We start from the raw sequence: 21,545 nt of genomic DNA on the forward strand, positions 1-21,545 counted from the left end.
TTATATCATTATTTTTGTAGGAAACACAATAAAACAATAAAACAGTAGGACAATAAGACAATTCATCTAATATAATAGGTTTTCTCTTAGGAGCATACACAAGCATTTGGCGCCTTTTTTTACCTTTTTTCAAAAAGATAATTTTATTAGATATGTATACACATACATATAAAAATAAATACATCATATAAACACATTATGAACAATGTTATTCTCTGTTGTTAACTGATATTCTTCTTTATTTCTTCCTTCTTCCTTTCTTTTCTTTCTTATTTCTTCTCCATTAAAAAAAATGAAAATTTTATGTAATATACTTATCTCTTTGTACAACGCATAGTGCGTTCTACTACTATCTCCCTTCGCAATGTAATATGCGTTTGGAAACTAAATAAAAACTGACTCGCCACTAACTTCGCGCACATTACATCATTAATATCGAACTGTCACATTATCACCGTGAAACTCGCCACGGACTCGCCTGCTAACGTTAAAGCATATATTCGACTACGAACGCGCACTTCTCATCGGATTTACGAGACTTTTCTTATAAGAAATTATTAATCGTACGATTTACAGATATATCACTTAATATTTATTTTTTACTCTCACAAAGCGATCATATCATGAATGACAGCGATTTATCTATATAGCTATAAAGTTGTGCGTATTGTGACATTTTTGAAAAAAAATTGATATCAGCCGTGTTATAAATATTACAAATGCATCATCCATTGTAATTTTTTGTACAATTGCATAATGTTGTTCTCTGTGTTCACGCTGACAGGATTGTTCATTATAATTCTGATGAATAATTTTGACATAGCATTAATTAATTTTTGCATAATGCGTTTGATCTTCAGTAGTAGAGCTAGGGCGGTTCTGACCCAAGTTGGAGTGGGGATAAGGGGAGGGGAGGGGAGGGTAATTAATCGAGGGGAGGGTAATTAATTGAGGGGGAGAGGGGATTTAATTGTAGGGGAGAGGATAAATAATAGAGGGGAGGGTAATTAATTGAGGGGAGAGGGTATTTAATTGTAGGGAAGAGAGTATTTAATTGTAGGGGAGAGGGTAATTAATTGAGGGGAGAGGGTATTTAATTGTAGGGGAGAGGATAAATAATAGAGGGGAGGGTATTTAATTGTAGGGAGAGGGTAATTAATCGAGGAGGAGAGGGTAATTAATAGAGGGGGAGTATTAATCGGGGAAATTAATCGAGGGGATTAATTAATCTATGGCGAAAGAAGGGTTATCAAATAATTTATCAGGAGGACTTCCGTTTCCGGGCCAGAGTAAGTTAGACATGTGTAGTTGCAGGCTGTGAATTGAGTGTAATAAGAGGTGTTAGAAAGAGTAGGAGAGGTAGGATAGGCGGGTGGGAGTGAAAGAGAGCGATAGAGAGTGTGTGGGTGGATAGGTGAGTGGAGAAAGAGAGGAATAGAGTGATTTTAAGTATTAATTAGGTGTCGCGGGGAATAACAGAGTTAAAGCAGGGAGCAGGTAGAGAGAAGACGTGCGTACGTGAGAGTGGGGGAGCAGGAGCGCCGCATAGTGACAGAGTAGGGAGGTAATATAGAGTTAAGGCGGGTTCAGTAGACGCGACAAAAATGACGGATAGAGCCAGAAGCGACAGTTGCACTTCGGTTGATAGCATGAGAGGTAGCAAGAGATTAGCTAGATCACCGGCGGGAGAGGATGGAGAAGAATGGGATAGGAAATTAAGAGATTGGAAAGAGGAGATTGTTAGTAGCTTAAAGATAGTTAAATTAGAGATGAAGGAAGAATTGAAGGAGATTATGGAGGAGCAGGGGAGAAAGATGAGAGAGGAGATAAATGCGTTGAAAAAAGAAATTAATGATTTCAAGGAGAGAGAATATAGATGGGAAAGAGAAAGAAAAGAGTTAGTGGTGGCGCAGGAAGAGTTAAAGAGAAAGATAGAGAAAATAGAAGTAGGAGGGGATAACGCAGTGGGAAAAAAGGTGAGAGAGATAGAGAGGAGGTTAGAGATGAAGGAAAGGGAGGACAGAAGGAAGAACCTATTAATTAAAGGTGTAGAGGTCAAGGAAGGGAATAGGAAAGAGGCGGTGGAGAAGGTGTTCAGGGAGATAGGAGCAGAGGTGACCGTGAAGGGAGTTAGGAGAATAGGGGAGGGGAGCAAAAAAGGGAGAGAGATGATATGGGTGAAGTTAGAGAGTGAAGAACAGAGGAAAGAGGTGTGGAGTAAGAAGAAGACGCTGAAAGGTAGGGAAGAAAGAATTTTGGAAGATTGGACTTGGAAGGAGAGGAAGATGAGATGGAGGTTAGAAAAAATAGCAAAAGTAGAAGAGGAAAGGGGAAATAGGGTATGGTTAGGATATGGGAGGATTAGGATAGGGGATTATTGGTGGAAGTGGGATGAAGAAGAGGAGGTCTTGAGGAATGAGAAAGGAGAATTGAGGATAGAAGAAGGGGGGGAAGGGAATGTAGGAAGATTGTGAAGGGTAAGTCAAGAGAGGAGGAGTCGAGAGATGAGAGAGTCTTGAAAATAGCCTTCTGGAACGTGGCAGGGCTGGGGAATAAAGATAAAGATTTTTGGGATAATTTAAAGGAATGGGATGTAATGTTTTTATCAGAGACATGGGCGGACACAAGGGGTTGGGAAAGGATAAGACACAGGGTACCAAAGGGTTATGAGTGGGGAGTACAGAAGGCTAGTAGGAGAAATAGAAAAGGAAGAGCGATGGGGGGAATGGTGGTAGGAATAAGAAAAGAGCTAAGTGATAGGGGAAGTAAAATAGTTGAATTAGGAGAAGGGTTATTGTCGGTGGGAATTAAGATTGGAAAGGAAAGTTGGAGGATTGTAGGGGTGTATATAAAGGAGGAAGGTAGGGAAGGAGCTATGCAGTTACTGAGACGGATGATGGAATCAAAGGATGGAGAAGCGAGGGTGATTATTGGGGGCGATTTCAACGCGAGAACCGGTAGAGAGGGGGGAGGTTGGGGGGAGGATTCGGATGGTGAAGAGGGGGAAGAGCAGGCAAGGAGAATGTCCAAAGATAGTAAGGTAGATAAGGAAGGAAGGAAGCTAATAGAACTGATAGGTGAATGTGGATGGGAAATGTTAAATGGAAGGATGGCAGGAGATGAGGAAGGAGAGTATACGTATGTAGGAGCTAGAGGAAGCACTGTGATAGACTATATTTTGGTAGATAGAGAGACAAAAGATAGAATAGAAAAGATGAGGGTATTAGATAAGGTAGAGTCGGATCATTTTCCAGTAGTGGCAGAGTTGAGGAGTGAGGGGAGAGAGGTAATTGCAAGGAGGAGGGGCAGGGAGATAAGGGGAGTCTGGGATGAAGAGGGAAGGGAATTGTTTAGGAGAGTTTTGGAGGGAGAGATAGAGGAAGAGGATGAACAGGAGGTAAATGAGGAGTGGGATAGGATGAGGAGTAGAATTAAGGAGGCAATGGGGAAGACGGAGAGAGAGAGAGGGAAAAGCAAGAAGGTAGAAAGAGGCTGGTGGGACAAAGAATGTGAAGGAATGAAAAGTCAGGTGAGGAGGGAATTAAGGAGGTGGAGAAAAGGACTAGAGGATAGGAATAAATATATAGGGCTGAAAAGAGAATACAAAGTTCTTTGTGAGAGGAAGAAAGAGGAAGAGAACAGGAAGTGGGAGAAAAAAGCAGAAGAGGCCAGAAATGAGAGTGAAGTATGGGAGATAGTAAATAAGGATAGGAGAAAGAAAAGGAGGGTCAACGAAGGAATAAGAATGGAGGAGTGGAAAGAGTACTTTATGTGTTTGTTAGGTGGAGTAGAGACAAGAGTGGTTAGAGGAGAGGAGAGAAAGGATAGAGATGATGGTAGGAGAGAGGAGGAACAGGGCATAAGCAAGGAGGAGGTAAGAAAGGTGGTGAGTAAACTAAAAGTAGGAAAGGCGGGAGGATTAGATGGCATTCCGAATGAAGTATGGAAGTGGGGAGGAAGAAGGTTAGAGGAGTGGATAGGGGGTTTTTTGAATAGGGTATGGAGGGGAGAGGAATGGCCGGAGAATTGGAAAGAAGGTGTAGTAGTACCGATTGTTAAAAAGGGAGAGGGAAAGCAGGTGAAGGAGTATAGGGGAATAACGTTAATGCCCACGCTTTATAAGGTATACGCAAAAATTTTAGCAGAGAGGTTAAATGAGGAGATTGAAGAGAAGGGAATAATCCCAGAAAATCAGGCAGGCTTTAGGAATAAAAGAGGGACAATAGATAATATTTTTGTATTGAACTACGTAGTAAATAGAAGTGTGGACAAAAAAGGAGGAAAACTAGTAGCATTATTTGTAGATTTGAAGGCAGCATTTGATTCGGTAGATAGAGGGATCTTGATAAAGACGATGAGGGAGAGGGGGATTAGAGAAGGTTTAATAGAGAGAGTAGAAGGCTTATTGAGAGAAACGAAGAGTAGAGTTAGGGTAGGGGAGGAGACGGGGGAAGAGTTTTGGACGGGGAGGGGGGTAAGACAGGGTTGTCCACTGAGTCCGTTGTTGTTTAATCTATTGATTTCAGACTTAGAAGAGGTAATGGGGAGGGTCAAGTGGGGAGGAGTGAAGGTGGGAGATGTGAAGGTGTGTACGTTAGCATATGCAGACGACTTGGTGTTAATAGCGGAAGACGAGGATCAGATGAGAAGTATGTTGGAAAGGCTAGAAAGATACTTGGATGAAAAGAACTTAGTTTTAAATGCAGAGAAGTCGAAAATAGTGAGGTTTAGAAAGGGAGGAGGTAGGGAGAGTAGAAGAAATTGGTGGTGGAAAGGAAATAGGATAGAGGAGGTGAAAGAATTTTGCTATCTAGGGTATGTGTTTCAAAAAAATGGGGGGCAAGAAGCGCAGATAAAAGATAGGGTGAGAAGGGCGGCGGCAGTGATGGGTCAGGTTTGGGGGATTGGGAAGAGAAGGTACGGGGGAGATTGGGGAAGGAGGGTGTGGCTATTTGACAGGTTGGTATGGACGGTTATGGGATACGGAGTGGAAATTTGGGGTTGGAAGGAGAGAGACGGTTTAGAGAAGCTAGAGGAGAGGTATCTGAGATGGATGTTAGGCTTGGATGGGCACACGCCGGGTTATATGGTAAGAGAGAAGATACAAAGGGATAAATTGAGAGGGAAAGCGGGAAGAAGGGCGTGGAAATATGAAAGGAGGTTAGAAGAGGGCGGAGGTAGCGAGTTGGCAAGGAGGTGTTTAGAAGAGATAAAGGAGAGGTGTAGGACAAAAAAGTAGGGAGTGGTTGGGAAGGGGAAAGAAGAAGTTTTTGGGAGGACAGGGGAGGGAGTTTGGAAGAGTTAGGCGAGGAAAGAGAGGAGGATAGAGTAGAAGCGATATTTAGTAAGGAGAGAAGAATGCAGAGAGAGGAAAGATGGGAGAGAATTGTAGGTTCGGATTATAATAGGTGGTATAAAATGGTAAAGGAAGAGGGCGTACCAGGATACTTGAAAAAAGGGTGGGGAGAGAGCAGGTGGAGGAGAATTATAAGGTGTAGATTAGGTAACGAGATGAGAGGCAATAAATATTGGGAGGAAGAGGAGAAGAAAAGATGCAGATTATGTGGAGGTGGCGTAGAGACATGGGAGCATGTATGGGAGGAGTGTAGAGATTGGAGTTTAGGCAGAGACAGTTGGCAGGAGGTGGTAGGAAGAATTTTAGGGGCAGATGGAGAGGGAGAGAGTTGGTTTAGGGATTTGATGAGAGAGAGGGAGGGGATAGAGAGAGGCGAAGATAGTATGAAGAGTGGAAAAATCGATAATTAATTGAAGGAAGGCAGAGGAAACGGAAGTCCACAGATAGGCGGTGTGTGTGTGTGCGTAGGATAGGTTGTGGAGGCAGCAGCGGCTGCCAAAGCAACCAGGAATTAGATTTAAGATAGAAATAAGTTAGTATAAGATAGAATAAGTATGTTGAGATTGTAAACCCCAAGGGGATTCAATAAAATTCATTTAATAAATAATTTATCAGGAGGGGTGGGGTTAACATGTCACATAAATTTCAAATTTCTTTTGTTCTTATTGTTCTGTATAACAATTGACCTGTCACATAAATTTCAATTTTCTTTTTTCTTTTTAACAAATGTCTCTATCATAAATTTCAAACTTTCTTTTTTCTTTTGTTTATTGTTTCTTTTAACAAATGTCTCTATCATAAATTTCAAACTTTCTTTTTTCTTTTGTTTATTGTTTCTCTGTAACAAATTATCCTATCATAAATTTTGAACTTTCTTTGTTTATTGTTTCTTTTTATCAAATTACCCTGTCATAAATTTTGAACTTTTTTTTCTTTTTTCTTTTTTATTGTTTCTCTGTAACAAATTACCCTGTCATTAATTTTGAACTTTCTTTTCTTTTTTCTTTGTTTATTGTTTCTTTGTAACAAATTACCCTGTCATAAATTTTAAACTTTCTTTTTTCTTTTGTTTATTGTTTCTTTTTAACAAATTACCCTATCATAAATTTCAAAACTCTTTTGTTTATTGTTTTTCTAACAAATGAGAAACTTGTCTCAACATGTTTTCGAAAGTCCTTTGTGCTCATCACCACCACCGCCGCTCAGGTAAAGAGACTTTATTATTATTTCATATATGTAATGGAATTTTTATTTGATTATTTATAATTTGAGTTAGATTACATATGCATATGTATTCTAATTTAAATTATAAATAATTAAATAATAAAAATTATATTACGTATATTCCACTCCAGTTAGAGTTTGCTCTCTATCTCTCTCCCACTACACTAATCGTATAAGCAGCGCCCTTATCTTGGCTGCTAGCAAGCGCCGATATCAGGCTGCTAGATTTTACAAACATAAAAACTTTAAGTTTTTAAATAAATAAATAAATAAAATAAAATAACATGCGGATACTGTAGTCTGCGTTTAATATTATACCTGAAAAATTTCTTTGATACAATTGAACCTATAGTAACATAATAAATCTTAGCTTTCTCTTTTTCGAAATTCTTTTCAAAAGTCACGTGACTTTACAAATAAGTATATATAGGTAAAACTCTTAGAGCATCCCTTAGACGTTTTCAAGTCTATTTACCCGAAAGTCTGTGCAGTCAGCTTTTCTAACTTCAATGAACGATTCAGTTTTTCCGTAAAAATGGAAAATTTTGATCGTGTGGAACGCGACCTTTTAGAACGAGCAAATGGAGTCGCTACCTTGGGGGAGTGTTTCGAGTGGTTGCAGTGGTGCGACGAGTGCATCGAACAACTCGAAGAACTTAATCGTGCCAAACGTCCTCGACTTGCCATTGGACTGAGGCAATCTTTGGTAGCGAGAATCGCTCGACTCGCGGGTGAAAAGGTGCGACTGGAAAGACGTTTCATGCACGTTGGTGGCAATTACGCTAGCACTAGTAACGATAGTAATAACGCGAGACTTGAGTGGCGCGAAATAGACACGGCATTTGAGAGCCGTATCTTAACCGGTGCAGTGATTAACGTGCGTCACATCGAACCTCGACAGTTTCTTGAAGATGCCAAAGACATTGTGCTTGAGCAAGTGCGGGATGCTTTAGAAAGACACGGTAGTGTAAAAGTGTACACTGCGTTTAATGGTGAATTTGTTGCGGGGGATAAACATGCTAACAAGAGTGTAAATACAAAGAATTATGCACTTTTTCAATTATCTAATTTGAACGAATGGTACGAGCTATACGTTATCGAGCCTACATTAGCTTTGCTGGAAGAATTTCAAGAACGCGATAGCGGGTGGGCGTTATCACGTATTTTAAATTTAACAATTAATATAAATAAGTACAATCCTATGCGTGCGGGATGTCGTTTCACATTACCACGACCTATTATGCTAAAAAAAGCGGTAGTGAACGTGCAATCAAAAGACAATGCATGCTTCGCGTGGTCAGTGGTCGCCGCTTTACATCCTGCAGAAAGGCATAGTGATAGAGTGTCATCGTACCCACATTATTCAGCAATTTTAAATTTCGGAGATATTGATTTTCCAGTCGCGCTAAAAGACATTAAAAAATTCGAGCGACTCAATAACAACATTTCCATTAATGTGTACGGCGTCGAAGAGGAAAGATTTGTCCCCCTGCGACTTTCCGATGACAAGAAGGAGCAACATGTAAACTTATTATACATGCAAGAACCGCACAACGATAACATAGGCCATTTCACATGGATAAAAAATCTCTCTCGGCTCGTGGGATCACAATTGAGTAAAAAGGAACACAAAAAATACATTTGTGATCGGTAAGTAATAATTCTTTATAAACATATTTATAAAATTTTTTTAAATAAATAATAGTAAATTAAATTTTTTTCTTTTATTATTCACAGATGTTTACATTACTTTTATTCTGAGGAAAAGTTGAATATCCATAGCAAAGACTGTAATCGGATGAATGACTGCGCCATTTTATTACCAAGTGAAAAAGACAAGTGGCTGAAGTTCCGTAACCCGACGAACAAGGAGCGGCTACCCTTCATCGTATATGCCGATTTGGAGTGTGTGCTGCAGAAGACGCAATCTAACATGGAGCAAGAATCAACAACATACAAATACCAACACCATCAGGTATTTAGCATTGGATATTACGTGCAATGCTCATTTGACGATACGTTATCCGTGTATAGATTTCGTCGCGATCCTGATTGCGTCACGTGGTTTACAAAACAGTTAGAAGAATTATCACATAATGTTAAGACGCGTTTATCCGCCAATGTTCCCATGATTCCATTGTCAAAAGAACAGTGGGAGGCATACCGTAACGCGACACATTGCCATATTTGTAATAATTTGTTCGCGCCGGATGATACACGAGTGCGCGATCATTGCCATTTAACCGGTAAATATCGTGGTCCTGCACATTCAACTTGCAATTTAAATTATAAAAATTCGTTTTTCATTCCAATAGTTTTCCATAATTTATCAGGTTATGATTCACACTTTATAATAAAGGAAATAGCAAACGCGTTTGAAGGTGGAGTTAGTTTACTACCAATCACAAAAGAAAAGTACATTTCTTTTACCAAAACCGTTGAAGATACCACCGAAGAAGATTCGCGAAAACATATCCAGTTAAGATTCATAGATTCATTCAGATTTCTTAACACTAGTCTCGATAAATTAGCGTCATATCTTAATACTGATAAATTAAAAATTGTACGGTCAGAATTTTTAAATTTATCTAACGAAGAATTTAGTTTATTAACGCGGAAGGGCGTATTTCCTTATGAATATGTGGATTGCGCGGACAAGTTGCAGGACACGTGTTTACCGCCGCGCGAATCATTTTACAGTAGCCTGATCGGTGATACGGTGTCCGAGAGCGATTACGCACACGCTGAGAATGTCTGGAAGCGATTCTCTATTCAAACGCTAGGTGAATACAGTGACTTATATTTAAAAACAGATGTTTTGTTATTAGCTGACATTTTTGAAAATTTTCGTGACACATGTATTCAAAGTTATGGTCTCGATCCTGCACATTATTATACACTCCCCGGATATACGTGGGACGCTATGCTAAAATATACTAAAATTACATTTGAACTACTCACAGACATTGACATGATATTGTTCATTGAGCGCGGTATACGTGGAGGTTTAAGTCAATGTTCAGGTAGATATGCACAAGCGAATAATAAGTACATGCAGTCGTATGACTCATCTAAACCGTCATCGTACCTGATGTACTTTGACGTCAATAATTTATACGGATGGGCAATGTGCCAACCTTTGCCTTACGCTAAATTTCAATGGGTTGAAGATATCTTAAATTTTAACGTGAACGCAATCGCTCCGGATTTACCAACTGGTTACATTCTCGAGGTTGATCTCGAGTATCCTCAAAATCTTCACGACGCGCACGCCGATCTACCGTTCTGTCAGACGCGCGACAAGCCGCCCGGTACGCGAGAAGAGAAATTGCTTGCAACTGTTTGCGATAAGAAGCGTTACATCATTCATTATCGCAACTTGCAACAGTGCATGCGTCATGGTCTCCGCGTAACACAAATACACCGCGTGTTAAAATTCGCACAATCTCCATGGCTCCGCAAGTATATTGAATTAAACACACAATTCCGAACCCTTGCAAAAAATGATTTTGAAAAAAATTTATATAAACTTATGAATAATGCGGTATTCGGGAAAACTATGGAGAATGTGCGCAATCACGTTGACGTAAAACTGTTAACGAAATGGGACGGACGGTACGGCGCGGAGGCAATGATCGCAAAACCTAATTTTCACAGTAGAAGCGTATTTTCAGAGAACCTAATCGCTATCGAACTGCGTAATCTCGAGGTGAAATTCAACAAGCCGATCTACGTAGGAATGTGTATACTTGACATTTCTAAAATCTGTTTGTATGAGTTTCACCACGAGTACATGCTACCACTGTATCGCGACAAATGCAAAGTAATGTATACCGACACCGACAGTCTCATATATCATGTCGAGTGTGAGAATATTTATGAAAATATGAAACGTGATATTACAAGATTCGATACCAGCGATTATCCGATCGGTAATGCGTACGGTATGCCTCTTGAAAATAAAAAAGTGCCCGGTCTGATGAAGGATGAGAACAACGGTGCGATAATGATCGAGTTTGTTGGACTCAGGGCAAAAATGTATGCATTGAGGGTGGATGGGAAGAAAGACACCAAAAAGGCTAAAGGTATCAAAAGCAGCGTCGTCGCGCGAACTATAACGTTCGACGATTACACGCGCTGTCTTCGCGAAGAGATTGAACTAACACGTCGCCAGTCGTGCATAAGATCCAACTTGCACGAAGTATATACAGTATCCGAAAAGAAAATTGCCCTGAGCCCATACGATAACAAACGATATATCGTACCGAATTCGACCGAGACTTTACCGTGGGGGCATTGGCGGATACCTTTGTAATATATTGTATTAAATACGTATTTTATAATTGTATATATTTTATATGTATTTTATAGTTTTAATTTTTTGTACTGTATATATATTATACATTTTAACATATTTTTGTATTTCATATTTCTGCGTTTCATATTGTATGCATATATTATTTTATGTATCTAAAACTTGTACGAAATAAGATTAATTAATTAATTTTTATATGTATTATGTATTAAGGATGATGGAGGGAAAATAAAGATACTCTTTGTTATATATTATAAAAATTTATTTGTATATTTTATACATTATACTTTTGTATGTTTATAATAAATAAATGTTTATTATTCTGTATGAATTAAATAATATTGTCTTTGTGTATCCATGAATTGTGTGATCCATCGAATCCCAACCACTTTACGTAGACCTCGTCACCCTTCCTGCGTAATATTTTTTCCACAAGAAATACATCCGGATGAGTCGTGCGATGTAATTCGTACTCGTAGAACGCTCCAGATATAGATTTTCCGCGATAATCCTCGAGTAGATAGGTTACGGGATTGGTATGCTGGACTTTAATGATTTTAAACACCTCAGTCGTCCAATTTGGTGTATAACCCTTTTCAAAGACAGTTTTGTACTTGCTTACGCGTACAGAGTCACCCACTTTAAATTTTGCCGGACCGGCAATCTTTATAGCGTTGTATACTGTAGCCAAGAGTCTTTCAGCTATTGCGGGTGTTACGTCAACGGGTCGCATGCCAATTGTTCGATGCTTTCGGGTATTGTAAGTAGACACGAGACGCGGTAACATATCAATCCATTTGTAATTGCCGTTGAACGTAAACTGTTTCCACATATCGTTTTTCAGCGTGCGATTGAATCGCTCAACGACCGACGCTTTCATTACAGAGTACGTAGAATAATGATTGATATCATGTTTTTTCAAGAGTTTCTGTACATCAGCGTTGTAAAACTCCTTCCCCATATCGGTTTGCAAGTTTTTCGGATGTCTACTGCTCTCTCGAATTATCTTGGCGATAGCGTTAGCCGTCTCGCTTCCACCCTTGCTCTTGAGTGGTACAACCCACGCATACTTGCTCAACACATCGATGACAGTGAGTATGTAGTGATAGCCTTTGTTGAAACGCGAATACGGATGCATCTCAACGATATCAGCCTGCCACAAGTCGTCGTATCCTCGAACTATAACACGTCTTCGTGGGAAATTTCTTCTTGCTGGAGCGTGCAGTTCCTCGACGAGTCGCAGTCTTTCCGAACTAACGCGTCTATTGAATTTCAATGATTTCATGTTTCGCAAACTTGATCAAGTAATAACGCGCGCGATGAAATTACACTATGATTTATTTCGTTCTTTTACGTTCTTTTACGTTCTTTCACATTCGTTTCACGTTCTTTCACGTTCTTTTACGTTCTTTCACGTTCGTTTCACGTTCTTTCACGTTTGTTTTACGTTCTTTTACGTTCGTTTCACGTTCGTTTCACGTTCTTTCACGTTCGTTTTACGTTCGTTTCACGTTCGTTCCACGTTCTTTTACGTTCGTTTCACGTTCTTTCACGTTCTTTCACGTTCGTTTTACGTTCTTTCACGTTCGTTTTACGTTCTTTTACGTTCGTTTCACGTTCGTTTCACGTTCTTTCACGTTCGTTTTACGTTCTTTCACGTTCGTTTTACGTTCTTTTACGTTCGTTTCACGTTCGTTTCACGTTCTTTCACGTTCGTTTTACGTTCTTTTACGTTCGTTTCACGTTCGTTCCACGTTCTTTTACGTTCGTTTCACGTTCTTTCACGTTCTTTCACGTTCGTTTTACGTTCTTTCGCGTTCTTTCACGTTCGTTTTACGTTCTTTTACGTTCGTTTCACGTTCGTTTCACGTTCTTTCACGTTCGTTTTACGTTCTTTTACGTTCGTTTCACGTTCGTTCCACGTTCTTTTACGTTCGTTTCACGTTCTTTTACGTTCGTTTCACGTTCTTTCACGTTCTTTCACGTTCGTTTTACGTTCTTTCGCGTTCTTTCACGTTCGTTTTACGTTCTTTTACGTTCGTTTCACGTTCGTTTCACGTTCGTTTCACGTTCTTTCACGTTCGTTTTACGTTCTTTTACGATCGTTTCACGTTCGTTCCACGTTCTTTTACGTTCGTTTCACGTTCTTTTACGTTCGTTTCACGTTCTTTTACGTTCGTTTCACGTTCTTTCATGTTAATTTATAATAAGGCCAGCCTCGCGAAGTTCCTCAATTATTGACAACATCTCATTATCATGTGCATTGTGACCAGCTTGACGCGAAGCTTCAAGCAAACGTAAGCGATCCACTAGCTCGTTGGGATCATCCCAGTGCACGTAATCAATCGCGTTATCATTTAATGTCGCAACGTTAGGTAATCCTTTTCCAATCGTAAATTTATCATTTAATAACGGTGCAATTATATATTTATACTTATATCCCTTGTTGCTCAATAATCGACCGTGTGAAACGTGAAAGAACGTGAAACGAACGTAAAAGAACGTGAAACGAACGTGGAACGAACGTGAAACGAACGTAAAAGAACGTGGAACGAACGTGAAACGAACGTAAAAGAACGTAAAAGAACGTGAAAGAACGTGAAACGAACGTGAAAGAACGTAAAACGAACGTGAAAGAACGTGAAAGAACGTGAAACGAACGTAAAAGAACGTGGAACGAACGCGAAAGAACGTAAAACGAACGTGAAAGAACGTGAAAGAACGTGAAACGAACGTAAAAGAACGTGAAACGAACGTAAAAGAACGTAAAACGAACGTAAAAGAACGTGGAACGAACGTGAAACGAACGTGAAACGAACGTAAAAGAACGTAAAACGAACGTGAAAGAACGGAAACGAACGTGAAACGAACGTAAAAGAACGTAAAACGAACGTGAAAGAACGTAAAACGAACGTGAAAGAACGTGAAACGAACGTAAAAGAACGTGGAACGAACGTGAAACGAACGTAAAAGAACGTAAAACGAACGTGAAAGAACGTGAAACGAACGTGAAACGAACGTAAAAGAACGTAAAACGAACGTGAAAGAACGCGAAAGAACGTAAAACGAACGTGAAAGAACGTGAAAGAACGTGAAACGAACGTAAAAGAACGTGGAACGAACGTGAAACGAACGTAAAAGAACGTAAAACGAACGTGAAAGAACGTGAAACGAACGTGAAACGAACGTAAAAGAACGTAAAACGAACGTGAAAGAACGTAAAACGAACGTGAAAGAACGTGAAAGAACGTGAAACGAACGTAAAAGAACGTGGAACGAACGTGAAACGAACGTAAAACGAACGTGAAAGAACGTGAAACGAACGTGAAACGAACGTAAAAGAACGTAAAACGAACGTGAAAGAACGTGAAACGAACGTGAAAGAACGTAAAAGAACGTGAAAGAACGTGAAACGAATGTGAAAGAACGTAAAAGAACGTAAAAGAACGAAATAAATCATAGTGTAATTTCATCGCGCGCGTTATTACTTGATCAAGTTTGCGAAACATGAAATCATTGAAATTCAATAGACGCGTTAGTTCGGAAAGACTGCGACTCGTCGAGGAACTGCACGCTCCAGCAAGAAGAAATTTCCCACGAAGACGTGTTATAGTTCGAGGATACGACGACTTGTGGCAGGCTGATATCGTTGAGATGCATCCGTATTCGCGTTTCAACAAAGGCTATCACTACATACTCACTGTCATCGATGTGTTGAGCAAGTATGCGTGGGTTGTACCACTCAAGAGCAAGGGTGGAAGCGAGACGGCTAACGCTATCGCCAAGATAATTCGAGAGAGCAGTAGACATCCGAAAAACTTGCAAACCGATATGGGGAAGGAGTTTTACAACGCTGATGTACAGAAACTCTTGAAAAAACATGATATCAATCATTATTCTACGTACTCTGTAATGAAAGCGTCGGTCGTTGAGCGATTCAATCGCACGCTGAAAAACGATATGTGGAAACAGTTTACGTTCAACGGCAGTTACAAATGGATTGATATGTTACCGCGTCTCGTGTCTACTTACAATACCCGAAAGCATCGAACAATTGGCATGCGACCCGTTGACGTAACACCCGCAATAGCTGAAAGACTCTTGGCTACAGTATACAACGCTATAAAGATTGCCGGTCCGGCAAAATTTAAAATGGGTGACTCTGTACGCGTAAGCAAGTACAAAACTGTCTTTGAAAAGGGTTATACACCAAATTGGACGACTGAGGTGTTTAAAATCATTAAAGTCCAGCATACCAATCCCGTAACCTATCTACTCGAGGATTATCGCGGAAAATCTATATCTGGAGCGTTCTACGAGTACGAATTACATCGCACGACTCATCCGGATGTATTTCTTGTGGAAAAAATATTACGCAGGAAGGGTGACGAGGTCTACGTAAAGTGGTTGGGATTCGATGGATCACACAATTCATGGATACACAAAGACAATATTATTTGATTCATACAGAATAATAAACATTTATTTATTATAAACATACAAAAGTATAATGTATAAAATATACAAATAAATTTTTATAATATATAACAAAGAGTATCTTTATTTTCCCTCCATCATCCTTAATACATAATACATATAAAAATTAATTAATTAATCTTATTTCGTACAAGTTTTAGATACATAAAATAATATATGCATACAATATGAAATGCAGAAATATGAAATACAAAAATATGTTAAAATGTATAATATATATACAGTACAAAAAATTAAAACTATAAAATACATATAAAATATATACAATTATAAAATACGTATTTAATACAATATATTACAAAGGTATCCGCCAATGCCCCCACGGTAAAGTCTCGGTCGAATTCGGTACGATATATCGTTTGTTATCGTATGGGCTCAGGGCAATTTTCTTTTCGGATACTGTATATACTTCGTGCAAGTTGGATCTTATGCACGACTGGCGACGTGTTAGTTCAATCTCTTCGCGAAGACAGCGCGTGTAATCGTCGAACGTTATAGTTCGCGCGACGACGCTGCTTTTGATACCTTTAGCCTTTTTGGTGTCTTTCTTCCCATCCACCCTCAATGCATACATTTTTGCCCTGAGTCCAACAAACTCGATCATTATCGCACCGTTGTTCTCATCCTTCATCAGACCGGGCACTTTTTTATTTTCAAGAGGCATACCGTACGCATTACCGATCGGATAATCGCTGGTATCGAATCTTGTAATATCACGTTTCATATTTTCATAAATATTCTCACACTCGACATGATATATGAGACTGTCGGTGTCGGTATACATTACTTTGCATTTGTCGCGATACAGTGGTAGCATGTACTCGTGGTGAAATTCATACAAACAGATTTTAGAAATGTCAAGTATACACATTCCTACGTAGATCGGCTTGTTGAATTTCACCTCGAGATTACGCAGTTCGATAGCGATTAGGTTCTCTGAAAATACGCTTCTACTGTGAAAATTAGGTTTTGCGATCATTGCCTCCGCGCCGTACCGTCCGTCCCATTTCGTTAACAGTTTTACGTCAACGTGATTGCGCACATTCTCCATAGTTTTCCCGAATACCGCATTATTCATAAGTTTATATAAATTTTTTTCAAAATCATTTTTTGCAAGGGTTCGGAATTGTGTGTTTAATTCAATATACTTGCGGAGCCATGGAGATTGTGCGAATTTTAACACGCGGTGTATTTGTGTTACGCGGAGACCATGACGCATGCACTGTTGCAAGTTGCGATAATGAATGATGTAACGCTTCTTATCGCAAACAGTTGCAAGCAATTTCTCTTCTCGCGTACCGGGCGGCTTGTCGCGCGTCTGACAGAACGGTAGATCGGCGTGCGCGTCGTGAAGATTTTGAGGATACTCGAGATCAACCTCGAGAATGTAACCAGTTGGTAAATCCGGAGCGATTGCGTTCACGTTAAAATTTAAGATATCTTCAACCCATTGAAATTTAGCGTAAGGCAAAGGTTGGCACATTGCCCATCCGTATAAATTATTGACGTCAAAGTACATCAGGTACGATGACGGTTTAGATGAGTCATACGACTGCATGTACTTATTATTCGCTTGTGCATATCTACCTGAACATTGACTTAAACCTCCACGTATACCGCGCTCAATGAACAATATCATGTCAATGTCTGTGAGTAGTTCAAATGTAATTTTAGTATATTTTAGCATAGCGTCCCACGTATATCCGGGGAGTGTATAATAATGTGCAGGATCGAGACCATAACTTTGAATACATGTGTCACGAAAATTTTCAAAAATGTCAGCTAATAACAAAACATCTGTTTTTAAATATAAGTCACTGTATTCACCTAGCGTTTGAATAGAGAATCGCTTCCAGACATTCTCAGCGTGTGCGTAATCGCTCTCGGACACCGTATCACCGATCAGGCTACTGTAAAATGATTCGCGCGGCGGTAAACACGTGTCCTGCAACTTGTCCGCGCAATCCACATATTCATAAGGAAATACGCCCTTCCGCGTTAATAAACTAAATTCTTCGTTAGATAAATTTAAAAATTCTGACCGTACAATTTTTAATTTATCAGTATTAAGATATGACGCTAATTTATCGAGACTAGTGTTAAGAAATCTGAATGAATCTATGAATCTTAACTGGATATGTTTTCGCGAATCTTCTTCGGTGGTATCTTCAACGGTTTTGGTAAAAGAAATGTACTTTTCTTTTGTGATTGGTAGTAAACTAACTCCACCTTCAAACGCGTTTGCTATTTCCTTTATTATAAAGTGTGAATCATAACCTGATAAATTATGGAAAACTATTGGAATGAAAAACGAATTTTTATAATTTAAATTGCAAGTTGAATGTGCAGGACCACGATATTTACCGGTTAAATGGCAATGATCGCGCACTCGTGTATCATCCGGCGCGAACAAATTATTACAAATATGGCAATGTGTCGCGTTACGGTATGCCTCCCACTGTTCTTTTGACAATGGAATCATGGGAACATTGGCGGATAAACGCGTCTTAACATTATGTGATAATTCTTCTAACTGTTTTGTAAACCACGTGACGCAATCAGGATCGCGACGAAATCTATACACGGATAACGTATCGTCAAATGAGCATTGCACGTAATATCCAATGCTAAATACCTGATGGTGTTGGTATTTGTATGTTGTTGATTCTTGCTCCATGTTAGATTGCGTCTTCTGCAGCACACACTCCAAATCGGCATATACGATGAAGGGTAGCCGCTCCTTGTTCGTCGGGTTACGGAACTTCAGCCACTTGTCTTTTTCACTTGGTAATAAAATGGCGCAGTCATTCATCCGATTACAGTCTTTGCTATGGATATTCAACTTTTCCTCAGAATAAAAGTAATGTAAACATCTGTGAATAATAAAAGAAAAAAATTTAATTTACTATTATTTATTTAAAAAAATTTTATAAATATGTTTATAAAGAATTATTACTTACCGATCACAAATGTATTTTTTGTGTTCCTTTTTACTCAATTGTGATCCCACGAGCCGAGAGAGATTTTTTATCCATGTGAAATGGCCTATGTTATCGTTGTGCGGTTCTTGCATGTATAATAAGTTTACATGTTGCTCCTTCTTGTCATCGGAAAGTCGCAGGGGGACAAATCTTTCCTCTTCGACGCCGTACACATTAATGGAAATGTTGTTATTGAGTCGCTCGAATTTTTTAATGTCTTTTAGCGCGACTGGAAAATCAATATCTCCGAAATTTAAAATTGCTGAATAATGTGGGTACGATGACACTCTATCACTATGCCTTTCTGCAGGATGTAAAGCGGCGACCACTGACCACGCGAAGCATGCATTGTCTTTTGATTGCACGTTCACTACCGCTTTTTTTAGCATAATAGGTCGTGGTAATGTGAAACGACATCCCGCACGCATAGGATTGTACTTATTTATATTAATTGTTAAATTTAAAATACGTGATAACGCCCACCCGCTATCGCGTTCTTGAAATTCTTCCAGCAAAGCTAATGTAGGCTCGATAACGTATAGCTCGTACCATTCGTTCAAATTAGATAATTGAAAAAGTGCATAATTCTTTGTATTTACACTCTTGTTAGCATGTTTATCCCCCGCAACAAATTCACCATTAAACGCAGTGTACACTTTTACACTACCGTGTCTTTCTAAAGCATCCCGCACTTGCTCAAGCACAATGTCTTTGGCATCTTCAAGAAACTGTCGAGGTTCGATGTGACGCACGTTAATCACTGCACCGGTTAAGATACGGCTCTCAAATGCCGTGTCTATTTCGCGCCACTCAAGTCTCGCGTTATTACTATCGTTACTAGTGCTAGCGTAATTGCCACCAACGTGCATGAAACGTCTTTCCAGTCGCACCTTTTCACCCGCGAGTCGAGCGATTCTCGCTACCAAAGATTGCCTCAGTCCAATGGCAAGTCGAGGACGTTTGGCACGATTAAGTTCTTCGAGTTGTTCGATGCACTCGTCGCACCACTGCAACCACTCGAAACACTCCCCCAAGGTAGCGACTCCATTTGCTCGTTCTAAAAGGTCGCGTTCCACACGATCAAAATTTTCCATTTTTACGGAAAAACTGAATCGTTCATTGAAGTTAGAAAAGCTGACTGCACAGACTTTCGGGTAAATAGACTTGAAAACGTCTAAGGGATGCTCTAAGAGTTTTACCTATATATACTTATTTGTAAAGTCACGTGACTTTTGAAAAGAATTTCGAAAAAGAGAAAGCTAAGATTTATTATGTTACTATAGGTTCAATTGTATCAAAGAAATTTTTCAGGTATAATATTAAACGCAGACTACAGTATCCGCATGTTATTTTATTTTATTTATTTATTTATTTAAAAACTTAAAGTTTTTATGTTTGTAAAATCTAGCAGCCTGATATCGGCGCTTGCTAGCAGCCAAGATAAGGGCGCTGCTTATACGATTAGTGTAGTGGGAGAGAGATAGAGAGCAAACTCTAACTGGAGTGGAATATACGTAATATAATTTTTATTATTTAATTATTTATAATTTAAATTAGAATACATATGCATATGTAATCTAACTCAAATTATAAATAATCAAATAAAAATTCCATTACATATATGAAATAATAATAAAGTCTCTTTACCTGAGCGGCGGTGGTGGTGATGAGCACAAAGGACTTTCGAAAACATGTTGAGACAAGTTTCTCATTTGTTAGAAAAACAATAAACAAAAGAGTTTTGAAATTTATGATAGGGTAATTTGTTAAAAAGAAACAATAAACAAAAGAAAAAAGAAAGTTTAAAATTTATGACAGGGTAATTTGTTACAAAGAAACAATAAACAAAGAAAAAAGAAAAGAAAGTTCAAAATTAATGACAGGGTAATTTGTTACAGAGAAACAATAAAAAAGAAAAAAGAAAAAAAAGTTCAAAATTTATGACAGGGTAATTTGATAAAAAGAAACAATAAACAAAGAAAGTTCAAAATTTATGATAGGATAATTTGTTACAGAGAAACAATAAACAAAAGAAAAAAGAAAGTTTGAAATTTATGATAGAGACATTTGTTAAAAGAAACAATAAACAAAAGAAAAAAGAAAGTTTGAAATTTATGATAGAGACATTTGTTAAAAAGAAAAAAGAAAATTGAAATTTATGTGACAGGTCAATTGTTATACAGAACAATAAGAACAAAAGAAATTTGAAATTTATGTGACATGTTAACCCCACCCCTCCTGATAAATTATTTGATAACCCTTCTTTCGCCATAGATTAATTAATCCCCTCGATTAATTTCCCCGATTAATACTCCCCCTCTATTAATTACCCTCTCCTCCTCGATTAATTACCCTCTCCCTACAATTAAATACCCTCCCCTCTATTATTTATCCTCTCCCCTACAATTAAATACCCTCTCCCCTCAATTAATTACCCTCTCCCCTACAATTAAATACTCTCTCCCCTACAATTAAATACCCTCTCCCCTCAATTAATTACCCTCCCCTCTATTATTTATCCTCTCCCCTACAATTAAATCCCCTCTCCCCCTCAATTAATTACCCTCCCCTCGATTAATTACCCTCCCCTCCCCTCCCCTTATCCCCACTCCAACTTGGGTCAGAACCGCCCTAGCTCTACTACTATCTTCATTATTCACATACTGTACGACGAATGATTCAATTCGTAAATCTGTTTTGTACATTTGAAATACGTATAAATAATTCTTTTTTAGTAAAATATTGTCAATACAAAACATTCTCAAGAATTCTCGCGTTATAATACATTGCAATGATAATAATGTTTGGTAATACCCGCAATTTTTTATAAATACCAACACTGTAACAGTTTGGAAATACATGCTCAATAATTTTTATTTGTCGTTTTTTGCTTAAGCAAAATGTATAAACGGGATCTTTAGATATTTCGTTTATTAATCGAATTATTTTTATAAATTGTTCATGGACCGTCGCAATTTGTGTTTCAATATGCCATGTTCCATGTATCAATTTTTAAAGTTGTCTATTTAAATTCTCGTATTCAAAACAAAAAAAGACTTATAAGAGTCCCATTCTTATAACGTTATCTGATAAGTGTCGTAGTAGATGAATATTAATCAAGCAAAACTAAAACCATATAAATATTCAAATTCACGCAAAAATTTATTTAAAA

General features: G+C 38.5%; 1 protein-coding gene across 1 annotated transcript; it reads left to right on the plus strand.

Moving 5' to 3' along the window:
• The first annotated feature begins 1,604 nt into the window (after nt 1–1,604).
• Nucleotides 1,605–2,474, plus strand: LOC118646896 (histone-lysine N-methyltransferase, H3 lysine-79 specific-like). Its single transcript, XM_036290804.1, has one exon. The coding sequence runs from the start codon at nt 1,605–1,607 to the stop codon at nt 2,472–2,474; it is 870 nt and encodes a 289-aa protein (XP_036146697.1).
• Nucleotides 2,475–21,545: the final 19,071 nt, after the last annotated feature.

The sequence above is a fragment of the Monomorium pharaonis genome, chromosome 1 (assembly GCF_013373865.1).
Source record: "Monomorium pharaonis isolate MP-MQ-018 chromosome 1, ASM1337386v2, whole genome shotgun sequence".
NCBI classification, from domain to species: domain Eukaryota; kingdom Metazoa; phylum Arthropoda; class Insecta; order Hymenoptera; family Formicidae; genus Monomorium; species Monomorium pharaonis.

Bases quoted from the DNA above. Each gene is read 5' to 3' on its own strand.
- LOC118646896 (XM_036290804.1), top strand. From the start codon at position 1,605: ATGACGGATAGAGCCAGAAGCGACAGTTGCACTTCGGTTGATAGCATG.